The 13,412-nt window shown below is 58.8% G+C and overlaps 1 protein-coding gene across 1 annotated transcript in view; it reads right to left on the bottom strand.

Moving 5' to 3' along the window:
• The window catches only part of EFNA2 (ephrin A2), a 45,823-nt gene extending 32,752 nt beyond the window's left edge, over window positions 1-13,071 (bottom strand). The window contains 2 exon segments of the mRNA XM_075776513.1: window positions 12,553-12,767; window positions 12,770-13,071. Of these exon segments, the coding sequence (XP_075632628.1) occupies window positions 12,553-12,767; window positions 12,770-12,811 (257 nt within the window). The 5' untranslated portion in view covers window positions 12,812-13,071.
• Window positions 13,072-13,412: the final 341 nt, after the last annotated feature.

Here is a 13,412-nt window from a genome sequence, read left to right as displayed (position 1 = left end):
CCTCTCCCCTCGACGAGATGGCTGTTGCAACGCCGTCATTATAAAAACATTAAACCAGGTCGGTCCCCGGGAATGGCGTTCCTCTCGCTGCAGCTACACCTGCGCCCATAAATCCTCCCTCTCCGAGGCAGCCAGATGGGGTGATTTATAAGGTGAAATAAATATTACAATGTTTAAGAAAAAAACCCACCAAACCCACGAAGCTGGGCTCCCCTCCTGCCGAGGACGGGACTCCCAGCGTGAACTGGGGACCCTTGGTGACACCAGGTTTTTGGCCCCTCATAGAACAGCAAGGGACCCCCTGGCAAAGGGCTATGTCTGCAGGATGCCATCGGGCTCCGGCACTGCCAAACACGCTCAGCCACACGACGCACGCAGGAGCCAGTCGCGGATCTGAGCCACCGCATCCCCGGCACAGGGAAACCGTGTCCCCACCGGTACCCCAAAGCAGCCCAGAAGGAGCCAGGGGCTGCAGCCCATCCTCGTGCCCCGGGCCCCACGGACACAGAGGAGAAGGCATTTTGCAGCCGACGCCATCAGCACCACTTGCTGCGTTGGCAGAGCTGCCAGGGGGACGCTCCGGCTCCCAGCTGAAATTCCCAGGTCCAGCCACGGAGCAGGAGGACATGCGGTGCAGCAGGGTACAGCACTGGGAGACTGACGTCCTTCTCAATCTCTCCACGTAGTCTACAAATATTAATTGCTTAATTTAGCCTCTGGCAGCGATCCTCACCTTAACAGCAGAGAAACTGAGGTTGGGAGGGGCAAGCCATTTGTCTCCATGTAACGAGCTGGAAACCGGGTCCAGAGCTCACACCCCAGCTCACTGTCTTAATGATGAGAGTATCCCTTATTCAAAAGCTTTCTATTTTAAAAGACAACATTATGATTTATTATTATTAATCAGCTTTGAAATGTTTTCTGGAGTCCAGATTCCCACTGCCGTACGCCCAGGTCTGGCCCCCAACACCACGCGCCGCCGCCCAGCCCTGTCAGCGCTTCACATCCCAACGCCGGAGAGAGCTCCAGGAAGGAGCCACGGCAGAGAACGAACGACTGTGGATGGTGGCGGGGACGGGCCCAGCTGCTCCAGCAGTTGGGCCGCTGACTCCGAGAACCGGCACAGACAGGGACTGCAGGCAGGGAAAGTCGGGAACAGTGGGCAGGGAAAGTCGGGCACCCAGTCCCGGTCCGAGGCAAAGGCGATTCCTGGCGATAAACGTTAGGCATGCCAGCACCAGGAGGGCTGGATGCCACGTCCGGAGCACACATCACGCAGCAGTGCGTGATCCCCGTTCCCATCTCTGGTTTTATCCTTTAATTCCACCTCGCGGGGCCGGGCGGTGCGGGAGCAACACTGGGGCCGCGGTGCAGGGGGACCCCAGCATCCCCCAGGACCTGGCACCCTGCGCACCTGCCCGGCTCCAGCCAGGACCTGCAAACCCGACACAATCCAACGGAGACGACGTTGGAGGGGGCTCAGAGCCAAAAGCCGTTTCTATTCTGGACGGTGGTTTGGATTCTCTGTTGGAAACCAAACCGGGAGCATCATTTTGACCAGCAACTGGAGCTGGTGCCAGAATTGTTGCATGCTGGTGCCGTAGCCGATGGCGGTTGTACAACCGCCACACAGTGCCGGTGGCAACAGGACAGCCCCACCCCAAAATGGGGAGCCCAGAGCTCACCCACCGGCAGGAGAACAGCCAACAGACACTGCACTGCGACCGTGCCGAGGGCCGGCACGCTGGCTCAGGCACGGGCAGCTCCGCTGTGGTGTCCGGCAAATTGTGTTGGTAAAAATAAAGGAAAATTTGCAGAAGAAATGCAAGAGGAAGCGTGGGTTAGCAAAGCACTGAAGAACGTTTGTGTGATAGAAGAGGGGAATTCAAGCTGGACAGCTGGAACGTAGAAAAAGCTGAAACTCATGGTGCAAGTGGGGAGAGGAGGCTGCGAAAGGTTCCTTTAACCTAGGGCAAGAGGAAAATAACAACTATTTAGCAAACGTTTAGGTATTCTTTTAAAACTCCTACCGTTTCAAACTAATGCTGAAATAAAAGTGCCTATCCCAGAACTGGGGTCATTCCACCATACGCAGCCACGACAGCCGCCCAGCACCCCACGGAGGGGGGACAGACAGACGGACACAACCCCGGCGACACAGCCACCCGCACAGCCGACCTGCCCCTCCGCTGGCGCGCAGGGACGGGGCACATGCAGGGATAGGGCAGCATCGTTCCCGTGCCCTAAAGCCGTCTGGGGCTGGACCAGCATCCAGCATCGCTTCAGAGGCTGGGTCCCCCCAGCCCAGCCTCGCTGTCCCAGGGGGCTCTGTCCCACGTTTTTCCACTCAATTTCCTCCCCGAGTCGGCAGGAGATAAATCCCTCTGCCGAGGCAGGCGGCCGGAACGGCAAAGCCAGCGGTGCCAAGTTTAATAAGCAACCCTGATCGAGAAACCAGATAATAATTGGGATTATCGAGCTGGCTGGGAAAGAGCTTTCCCGGCTCCTGACGGCCCCTGGCAGCCGCTCGGGCTGCTCCTGATCACCCCGGCACCCCACACCGGCCCAGGCTGGCAATGACACCCATGGGGCTACCAGCAGGACTGGGATGGCTACTGGACACAGCGAGGCCAGGACACTGCAAGGGAGCAGCGCTAGCTAATTTATAATTAAAAAAGGCTAAACAATAAACCCCTTTTTGGATGTACCATGCGCGGTCGATACCTGCAGCACAAGGGACCCGGCCACTGCCCGCGCCCCCCGGGTCCCGTGGGAGCACCCAGAGACCCCAGGTCCCTCCCCACCTCTGCATCCCGGCTCAGGGGAACCAACGGCGCTGTCGCCGTCCCAGCACCCACGGCTGCAGAAAGCTCAGCCGCCAAAATAATCCCGTCGCGGTTGGATTTTATGCAGGGCGTGAGGTCCAGGGGCTTTTTTTCTCAGTGGAAATGGGATTGGAAAAAGGAAGAATTGGGATTTTTCAAGTTCTCTACAGGGTCAGGCTTGGCAGATTTTATTTTACTGCATATATAAATAGGGCTTTAAAAAAAAAAAATTAAAAAAAGAAAAATCAAGCCAGCCTAAATAAAAACCCACTAGAAGACACAGTAAGAAATCCTGCTGGAGGACAGGCAGAAATATCTGTAGCCAGGCTGAGTGCTCAGAAATATTTGTATTTGCTGTCTAAACACTTTATCTGTTTCCTAGCACATGGGAGAGTTTTGCTCTTCGTGTAATGTTAAAGAAAAAATAAACCCATGCAAATAATTTCTCCTCTTCTGCAGAAAAAAAAAAAAAAAATCCTACAAAACTTGGTTGCAGACGCACCAGGGGAAACAGCAAATATTTCCACTGAAATTAGGCTGAACGCCACGCTAATCAAATAGATGGAGGAGACAATTCAGATGTATCGGGAGGAGGAACGGGCTGGGGGATCTAACGGGTCTTTCCCATCTCCAGTTGTTACAAACCCCTTTTGCAATTTATTCGCCTTTTTGCCAAAGCCGGCGGCCCCGGGGAACGGAGCCAGGGGAGATTTACGTTTTGTACAAAAGATCTGAAATACAAAGTTTAATTCTTGGGGGGGATTTCAGGGTGATGTGGGGAAGGAGCTTAAAAAAAAAAAAAAAGCACATTCCTGTATTCAAATAAAAAGTATTGAGGGACGGGTTTAAACTCCGCGGATCCTGGTAACGCTTCTGCGGTGCGTGGTGGGAATACCGGCGGTGCCTGTGCAGATGCCTGCAGACTTGCGGCCGCATCCCAGGGACCGGCAGCATCGGCTCCAGGCCGGCATTTGGTGGGACTGACTGCACCGGCATTTGCACCGACACACGCGCGTGTGCGCAGAGGTTGAGGGTGCAGGAAAGGAATGGAAAAACCTCACCAACGCAAAGGAAGGCCGGGGCAGGGGAAAATGCCAAGAAAAGCAGAAAATTGGCAGGTCAGGAAGAGCTTGTGCGCAAAGGAGCCCACGGCCGCATCCTGCAGGATCCCACCAGGGCCGCGGGATCCCACCACGGCTGCCCCTCTGGCACGGCCCCACCGGGATGTGGCTCAGCTCCAGGGCTGGTCCCTAGCCCAGCGGCAGTTGCTGCTCTAACAGGAAGGTGTTGGAGAGCGAACACGGGAAGAGGGGAAAAAATTAAAAGAAGGAAGAAGAAAAAAAAATAACGATGTCTTAATCCCCATTTCTGTCTATATCCCTCTCTCTCCGTTAATGACCCGAAGGAAAATGTCAAACGGATCCAAGCAGGGCTCGGAAACGGGAGCGCAGGTCTCGCCAGCCCCAGCGCTGATTGGCTTCACCGGAGGCCACGAGACATTGATAGCCATGCTTTGTGGCATTTAAATCACTGCCGGGGATCAATACGGCAGAGCGCCACAGGCCCCCACCACCCCCAGCCTCACCGAGCAGGCGAGTCACGGGTAGCCGGGGGCACTGGGGAGCCCCAGCCGAACCCCGAACCCCCTCTGGACGCCCATATCCAGTGCCGGCTGCCCAGCCCGCTCCTGCCCCAGGCCAGTCCCCGCCAAAACGCCACATGGGTGAGACCCACAGGTCTCCCCTGCACCCTGCAAAGCCAGCCCCTCTGCCCGGGGGGGGCTGGGCAGGACATGGGGGGACAACCCCAAAGCTCCCACCAGCCCAGGCTGGGCCTTGAGTCCCTCTGCACTTCCATCGGCTCCGACGGGCGCGCTCCCTGCTTTGGGGGCTGCGAGCGGTGGTGGGTTCAGAGCCCTCGCTGCCCCGGGCGCTCCCCAAGGGCACAAGGGAAGGGGAAGTCATTCCCCATCTTCGTTATTATTCTAGGGAGCAAATTTTCCTCCTTTGTTTTATTTTTCCCCACTCTTGTTGCTTTGACCGCCTCGTACCCCTCTGAAGTCTGGGACCCTCCCACCCACCCCCACCCCGGTGCATGGGGACAAAGCCCAGCTTCAATCAGAGCAGGGGGCGGCAGGGCAGGACGGAGGCGGGTGCTTTCCCAATCCCTTTGGAGAAGGATCATTTCTTCCCCCCCATCATGTCCGCAGCATAGCCATCCGGCACGCGGAGGAGCCACATGAGCCACCGCAGCCTCGTGCCCGTGGTACCGCTCCAGCCCTGCCGGCCTGAGGGTCACCTGTGACACTGGGGGCAGAACTGGGGTCCGACAAACGCAGACCAAATTTCTGCTCCTCACGCCAGGGGGGATGAGGACCCTCCACCCGTGCTGCCCAGCTCCCTGCGGCCAAAGCTCTCGAACACCGTTAGGGGCAAGGGCTCCCGCCAGCCTCTCGCCAAGGGACAGGGTACGTTCAGGAGGAGACGGGCAAAGCAGAGCAGGTTTGGGGCTCAATACGGGACTTTTGGCAAAGCCATTCCCCAGCCACCTTTTGGGGCGAAGTGCCAGGCTGGCAGCTCCATCACCGCAGCTCTTGCCACCAACCGAGGAAGCCCCAACTTCACCCCTTTGGCGTGGCAGAGCCAAACCCAACCGCTGTGTCCGTGGCAGGGGGGCGTCCGGTGACCCAGGCCATCCCGTCACCCAGCGCCCTGCCAGGCAGCCTGCCTTGAAAAGCAGCCCACCCCACAGCCTCCACTCTCCTTGGCTTTTGAGTAAGGAGCCTCATTAAGAGGTAATTAGCTCTCGAACAATGGGAACCTATTTAGCAGCCCAGCCACAGCAGCATCAACAAGCAAAGGGGGAGAGGAGGGAAGAGAAATAAATAAATAACAACACTCTGACCGCCCAGGAACAAGCTGGGACTGTGCAGGGTAGCAGAACCCTGCCCAGACAGTGGCACGGCACGGCATGGCACGGCACTACCCAAAGGGGTCCTTCCTGGTGCCGCGCTCTCACAGCTTCATCCCTTCCCAGCTTTCCAACAGCCCCGGTGCATTGCATGGGGCAGACGAGCCCAAACAGCCCCCCGGGTGCTGCCACCCCGACATGGCTCCCACCCAGCCCCATGGCATGGTGGGGAGGGCAACAGGGAGCCCAAGCCCAGTGGCTGGGGTGAAGGGCTTTCCCGGGCTGCTGGCAAGTAGCCTGCATCCACACACCCCCACACACACACTAGTGGAATGCAAGCCCTCTTTTCGGGGTGTCCCTCGCTGCAGAGACACCTCCCGAATTCATTCGGCAAAGACCAAAGTGTTGGCAGCGGCCGCCTGCTCACACCGGCGCTGCTCGGGCTTCAGACCCGTTCACTGCGGCAGCTTGGCCTGCGGTGTCGGCACCGCTGAAAGCGCTGCTTGCCTACCCCGGCGCTCGCAGAGGCAAAACCAGGGTTGGTCTTGGTTTCGCGACGATGCTCTGAGCACAGGAAAATGGCCAGACTTTGGGCTGGATGGGTCGTGGTGGAGGGGAAAAAAATTTAACCTCCTCTTAGGGGCTGAAGGTAACAATACTAAGATCTGCTTGCCTTCCGTAAATCCCATTAAATCCAACGAAGCAGGGCAAGATCTCTGCCCCGACCGGGGGAAAAACATCTAGGATAAAAATGAAGCCTTTAAAACTATGATTAATATCTAACACAAAAGAACCGAAATTTTCACCATCAGGAACAAGGAGCTATTTAAAGAACAATTGCTGCAATTTTACAGACAACCCGACAGATGAACCTCGTCAAACGTATGCAGGTAGGGATACAGATAGCCAGCGGCACGTGGGACGTACGTGCGGACGCAGCGAGACAGACAGACAGCTGGGCGAGAGGAGACCCGGACGCTGAGCTCTGCGTTCGGAGCCGTGTAAAACCAAACCTCTGGATATCCCTCAGCCTGCAGGTAGAGATCCCATGTGTGTGTAACACGGGGATGGCTACAGGCACGCGCTCCTGCCTGTAGGGCAGGAGGGGGCTGTAGGTGTGTTTGGGCAGCTGTATTATTTATGTGCGTGGGTGAAGTGCATATATAGAGACGTACATATATATATCTATATATATGAAAAGAGTACTTTTAAAGCTTTCCGGTGGCAACTGAAGGCATCTCTCTCCCCTTCACCCTCTGCACCATTCTCACTCCCATCCTTGTGCACTGGGACGGGACAGGGGACACCGGGGGTGCTGGGGAGCGGCTGACCCATTGGCAGCAGTGCGCACCCCCAGCCTGTCCTCGCATTAGGATGCGTCGCATGGCCGAGATTTGGATACCAAATGTGCGACCAGCAGGGAATGTAATTGCGGTCCCTGGAAAGGGACAGGCAGAGAGACAGAGACGGGCAGAGAGAGAAAAATCTTGTCAGAGACGCCGGACCTGTTTGTATCTGCTCTCCATTAACCGTGCTCGCCGCAGACCTGGGCTGGTGAAGAATAGCTAACACGGCTTAACGGGCTGGAAAAGAGGGGTGGGAAGGGCTGCAAATGATCTCGGCACAAAGGGAAAACGAAACAAATGAAAACTAAAAGAGCAGTAATTGCACAGGATGTGGCCAAGCGCCGGCACCCCCAACCACCCCGGCACCGCTCCCGGCACCCTGAGCCTGGTGTGCCCGGTGAGGGGGCTCAACCTGCCAGTGACGTGGGAACCACCCAAGTGCCAGAGTTAAAATTCATGTTCCAATCGCTCCGAGGAAGGAACAGGGTGTGTTTCTTGCAGAGGCTGGTGCAGCCCCCGGTGCGATGGCTATGGGTGGGACACGCAAGGCTGGGAGCCGACCCTGAAGGTCCCAGCCCAGGCAGCCCCCGTCGGAGCTGGGACACAGAGGTTTTGGGAACCAGCCCCAGGGCAGGGCTGGCACCAAACCCACCCCGGCAAAGAGGCGTGGGTGGGCACGTCCAGCGCCGGGCACGCTTCCCCAGGGCCGAGCCCTCCTGCTCGGCCAACCCGCTCTCTGGCACCAAATTCCCCTGGAAAAAAAACCAAACGTGCACCTTCTTCACTCCCCCGAAGGAGAGCCGGCACACGCGGGCTGCCATCGTCCTGGCCGCCAGCCCTCGTGACTCACAGGCAGGCAAGCCTGCTCAGGCTCGGGCAGTTAATGGGGAACGGCCCCAGCTCCGACCGGTCCGTAGCTCTGGCTGCCACACACCGAGCTCTCGGACAAAGCACCGGCAGGCGCCAGGGCTGCGGCTCTGGGAGACGGCAACGCAGGAGAAAAGGGGCACAAAAGCCGATGGGGTAGGGAGCATGATCCAGACACACACCCCCCCCAAGACGTGCTCCCTGCACCCCAACTCCGCCATCCCTGTGGCACGGACCCCTCGCCCGCTCCCAAAGGACAGGGTGCACAAAAGGACGCCCCGAAAGTCCTGCTCTGCCATCACCGCCGTCCCCGAGCATCACCCAGGCTCCCGCCAGCCGCGGTAAATCCCTCTGCTAGAAACCATTTCTCCGGCTTCCCGATCCCAGGATTGGGGAGTGCAGAGGAGCAGAACAGAAATCCCAGCTGTGCTCACAAACCCTCCAGAAAAAAAAAAAAAGAAAAGGAAAAAAAAGAATCAGAAAATAAGCCTTCCAAGGCAGAGAAATGACTTCACAGTTAAATATAGGCCACGGGTAAAATCTAGACCATTTACAGCATTTGTATCTGTACTGTAAACAGAGAGAGGAAAATACAGAATACTTTGCCCATTTCCCCCTCTGTAGAGACAGAAACACATGGCAGCGCGTGCAGGAATTGCACTTGGCTGCAGGAACACTGTCATTCCGGAATTACTACAACCTGCCCATTACATAGCTGTAGGTAGAGCGGGGGACGAAAACAAATCTGAAATCCTCCGTCCTTCCTTGGTCTTCCAGAGGTTTCCAGTCGTGGCCCCGAGGCCGCGGGCCAGGTGGTCCCGGGATCAGGGACCCTCCGAGGCCAGGTCACCACTCACCACAGGCCTTTTCCCCCATAGCGTGGAGGTTTCCCAGACCCCCAAGTTTTTGCTGCACGATGCACTGTAGCGCATCCGAGACGTTCATCCTAAATCCTGCTGTGGCGCGGGAGTCGCATGAGCGAGGGGGGGCCAAAGCCAGAGACCTCGACCCGCCCGGGCGATGCCGTCTGACCGACGGATGCTCTGGAACACCCGGCTCGACCCGCTGCGCCTCTTCTCGGGTCCCGAGGCTGCAAATTCACCCAAGAACCCAACGGGCAAGCGGCTCCCACACCACCGGCCACGCCGGCTGGAAAACAGAGGGACCGCGCAGCCCCCGAACACCCCATGGAGGAAGAGCCCTGCCCCAGCCGGACCCCTGCCCACCATGCGGGACCCGGCCAGAGCCCTCCGATGCTCTCGCGCCCCGCAGTCCCGTCCGCGGGTGCATCGCATCGGACGCAGAGCACCTGTACCCAGCACCAGCCTGGGCACGGCCAACGCATCCCACAGCCAGGGAGATAAAACTGTGTTAGTGCGTCTGTACGTGCCGTAGAGCAAAAATCCACAGTTCTACGTGGGTATCGAAACAGCGTGCTATTATATAAAGGTACGTTCTTGGCTATTTCCAGGACAACCCAGGAGTTACATCCAGCAAAGCTCGTGCAACCTTTTCCAAATGCATGCTTACAAAATCATTTAAAAAAAAAAAAAAAAAAAAAAAGACACCAAACCAGAACTCTAAATCCACGGCAAGTGGCTAAATATCTCCACAGAACCAGCAATTTGCAGCATCCTGAGGTACCACTTATTTTTAATTTAGACCCAATTATGAAATATAGAATTATTCTAATCTGGGCAAATCACATTGACCATGAGATTTATTACCGTCTTTTATAAAATATAGATTGTGACGTAAACCTGAAGAAAAATATTTATCGCCAGATCAGGTACGTGGGTTCAAACAAGCACCGGGCATTTTAACCTTTCATTTCCCCCCCCCCCTTTTTTTTTAATCCTTTTTTGATTTCCCCCTTTATTAAATGATGGAAGGGGGAAATAAAGAAGGAAAACAAGGGACCAGAAAGAGCATATATATGTTGTTCTTCATTTTTAAGGATGAGATAGTTTTCTAGTAACTCCAGAGACAGACAAAATAAAACCACCACTGGCTTCAAAAAAGGAAAATAAGCAGAAAACTCAATGGCAATTTCTATATTTGCAACATCTAATAAATTGCCTTGAATTCCCAGACCTGAATGTACACACAGGGAACGTACAGCACATCGGCCGATTGCAACACGGGGCGCTCCCACATTGGGAAATTTGGGTCACATCCCGGAGCCCAGCACTGCGGACGTGCCTGCTAAAACCCACCAGCCATTGTCTGCTCTTCCCTCCTATCCCTTCGCACTTCCTTTGCCCTATTTTATTTCCCCTCTCAAAAATATTTTCCCTGCCAATGTCAGATTTAAAAATAGAATAATAATAATAAAAATAATAATAATAATAAACCACCTATTTTCGAGGATAAATTCCCCACTGCCTTCTCCGCAGTACCCATCCCGGTGCGTACGAGGGGGCGATGGGGACATGGGCGGCTGGTGGGGCCGAGCCGAAGCCACCACTGATGCCAGGTCCCGGGACACCCGTCACCCAAGGACCAGGGGCTACTTTTGGCTACCGGCACTGCCGTAGGAACTCTTGGGTGCTAAATCTCAGCTGCGGCCCCAACTGCTCAGTGATGCCGCCTTCGTCTTCAGCAGCCGGGATGCTGGAGTTTGACCGGGGGGGCCCTCACACATGTTTGGCATTGGGTTCTTTTCTTTTGTTCTCCCAAAAGTGTGGGAGCCGGGGAGGACCAGGAACTGTAACCAAAAACTTTGCAATGGGGAAAAAAAAAAAAAAAAAAAATCCCTGCCTCTTACAATCCCCCACAAAAATGTGAGAGAGATAATAAAATCCATATGCACCGCAGGCGGCCCGCAGCGAAGGCACCGCTGCACACAAAGGGAAGGGCTTGTCCCGATTTTGGGGTGGTGAGAGGGCAGGAGACTGGGGGTGACGGCACCCGGCCGGTCCCCCCGAGGGGGCACGCAGCGGACGGACAGATGGCGATACTCACAAGGGTCCTCACAGCTCTGCGCGCATCCCACCGGGTCTGGGTGCCAGCAGCCACCCGCCAAAACGCAGCCGGGAACTTTAATCAACTGCGATGGTGTCACCAGGATGCTGCCAGGACATGGCCGGGAGAGGAGAAGGTGCCACCAGGGTCCCCTCCCGGTTCTCGTGCTGCAAGAAGGGAACAGCTTCCCAGCCGGGGAGCACTGGAGGAGCCGCCTTGCCGGCAGCCCCAGCTCCTGTCTGCTCTGCCGCAGCCACGGCCCCAGCCCCGCCACGGGGACGAGGGCCAGGCCACGCCACGCACCCACACGGCCCCTCACCCCGCAGGGACCCACAGGGGACAAAGAGACACCCCTTCGACCAGAGGACGGAATGCCCCAAACCTAAAGGCAGCGGGCACAGCAGCACCCACCGCAGAAGTGAAGCGGGCATCGGCCACGCAATCCGCGACCCTCCACTCGGCTCAGCGGGGGACACTGCTGGGGCCACTTTAACTTAATTAATTAATTGGGGGGAAAAATGGGATTTTGGTGGCAGGTTTTTGTCTTTGTTTTTCTTTTACAAGAGTCCCCACAAATCGGCCCACTCAGAACCCCGTGGTTTGTATCTGAGGGGAAGAAGAGGGCGGGGGTGTCCTGGCGGTCCCAGCCACCTGAGCCAGCAGCAGAATTCATCCTTGCTTCAAACTCCCCAACAGTTTCTGGTTCCTCCAAATTACGAACAAAGAAATAGAACAGAAACAAAACTCTCACCAAAAAAAAAAGAAAGATATGGATGCTCGGGGTGGGGGGGAATAAATCTAAATTCAAAGGCAGAATCTAAATTCAAACCAACTACACCACGATTTCTTCCCCAGGTGACGACAGAACGGGCAGCAGCGGGCTTGGGCCGCCCCGAGCTCCCGGCCCCCAGCAGCTTCACCGGGCAGCCCCGCACCCCAGCCCCAACCAGCCCATTTTACCGTTTCACCCCCAAATCGTTATTTCAAACACTCCCGTGGCCACCACCAGCAGCACCAGGCGCCTTTTGTCGTATTTCGGGTTTTATTATCGCAGGACCTTCACGAAACTCCCCACGGGAGAGGGACCGGGGCGGGGGGGGGGGGAACGGGACCGGCGCGGAGGAGAAACTTGAACTTCCCCGAAGTTGGGCGCTGAGGGGCTGGGGGGGGGTCCCGAGCCGCAGCCCCCGCCGCACCGCTTCCTCCCCCCCGAAGGCCGGCAGCCGCCGCCGCCCCCCCCCCCCGCGATGCTGCCGGGGAACGCCACCGCCCGCGGGCCATGGGCCCGGGGCTACCGCTGCCCCCCGGGGACGGCTCCCCCCCGGAGCCTCCGGTGAACTTCGGGGGGCGGCCGGAGGAGACGGCCCCGGCTGAGTTGCACCGCCGGGGACCCGCGCCGACCCCCCGGGGCGGCCCAAAGTGTTTACCGGAGCAAACCGGGGGGCTGGAGCGGGACCCCATCCGCAACGGACGGCGGCGGCCGCAGCCTGTCACCGATCGGGAGGGCGGCTGTGGGCCCCCCGGTGTGTGCGGGGGGGGGGTGGGGGGGTGGTGTGTGTGTAATAAAGACTAAAACTTGGGCGTCCCTGCAGCCCGGCCCCAGCCGCCCCGGGACCGGCCCCCGCCGCCCCCGGCCTCACCTGGGGTTGCTCCGGTTCCAGTAGACAGCGTACCGATCCGAGATAACTTTCCCGGTCTCGTCGGTCCAGACGCAGACACCGACGAGCGCGGCGAGCAGCGCGGCCGCCTCCCAGCGCACCATCGTCCCGGCCAGCGGCGGGCGCGGCTCCGGCCGCTTCAGGGGGCGGCGGGGCGGCGGCGGCCAGCGGAGCCCTGGGGCCGGCCGGGGGCGGCGGGCGGGCGGCGGGCGGCGGCGGGCGGGCGGCCAGCCCTCACCATCGCCCGCGGCCCCGGGCGCCGTCAGCGGGGAAAGTTGGGGGCGGCCGCGGTGCGGCGGAGCCGGGGCAGCCGCATCCCGCGCCTCAGCGGCGGGGACCGGCCGGTTCCCGCGGCGTCCACGGGATTCGCCCCGGCACCGGGAACCTGCCCCCTCCCCGCCCCACGCCCGCCCCCGCCGCCGAACTTCGGCCAAGTTCCTCCGAGCCCCGCGGATCAGCCGCCGCCCGGTACCGAGTCCCGGTGCTGTTCTTCCCCCCCCCCTCCCTCCCCCCCCCCCGCACCTGCGGGACAAGGGAGCGGGACGGTGCGGGCTCAGCCCCAGGCCCCCGCGCGGGCTCCTCCGCTCTGGGGACACCGGCGAAACAAAGGCCGGGCCGGGGAGGCCACTGCTCCCTCAGTGCCGCCGCGCCATGCTGCGCCCGCCGCCCGCGCCCCCCGCCCGCCCCGCGCCGCTCCGCCCGCCGCCCGCCCCGCCCCGCGCCGCCCCGCCCCGCCCCGCCCCGCGCGGGGCCCGCGCCGCCGCCGCCGCCGCCTCTGACACATTGTTGCCACCGGCGGCCGCCGCGCGCGCCCGGCCCGGTCCCAGGGCGGGGCCCCGCGC

This window comes from Balearica regulorum, chromosome 26 (assembly GCF_011004875.1).
Source record: "Balearica regulorum gibbericeps isolate bBalReg1 chromosome 26, bBalReg1.pri, whole genome shotgun sequence".
In the NCBI taxonomy this organism is placed as follows: Eukaryota; Metazoa; Chordata; class Aves; order Gruiformes; family Gruidae; genus Balearica; species Balearica regulorum.
The sequence above is the reverse complement of the archived record's forward strand: the minus strand, read 5'-3'. Positions and strand labels throughout refer to the sequence as shown.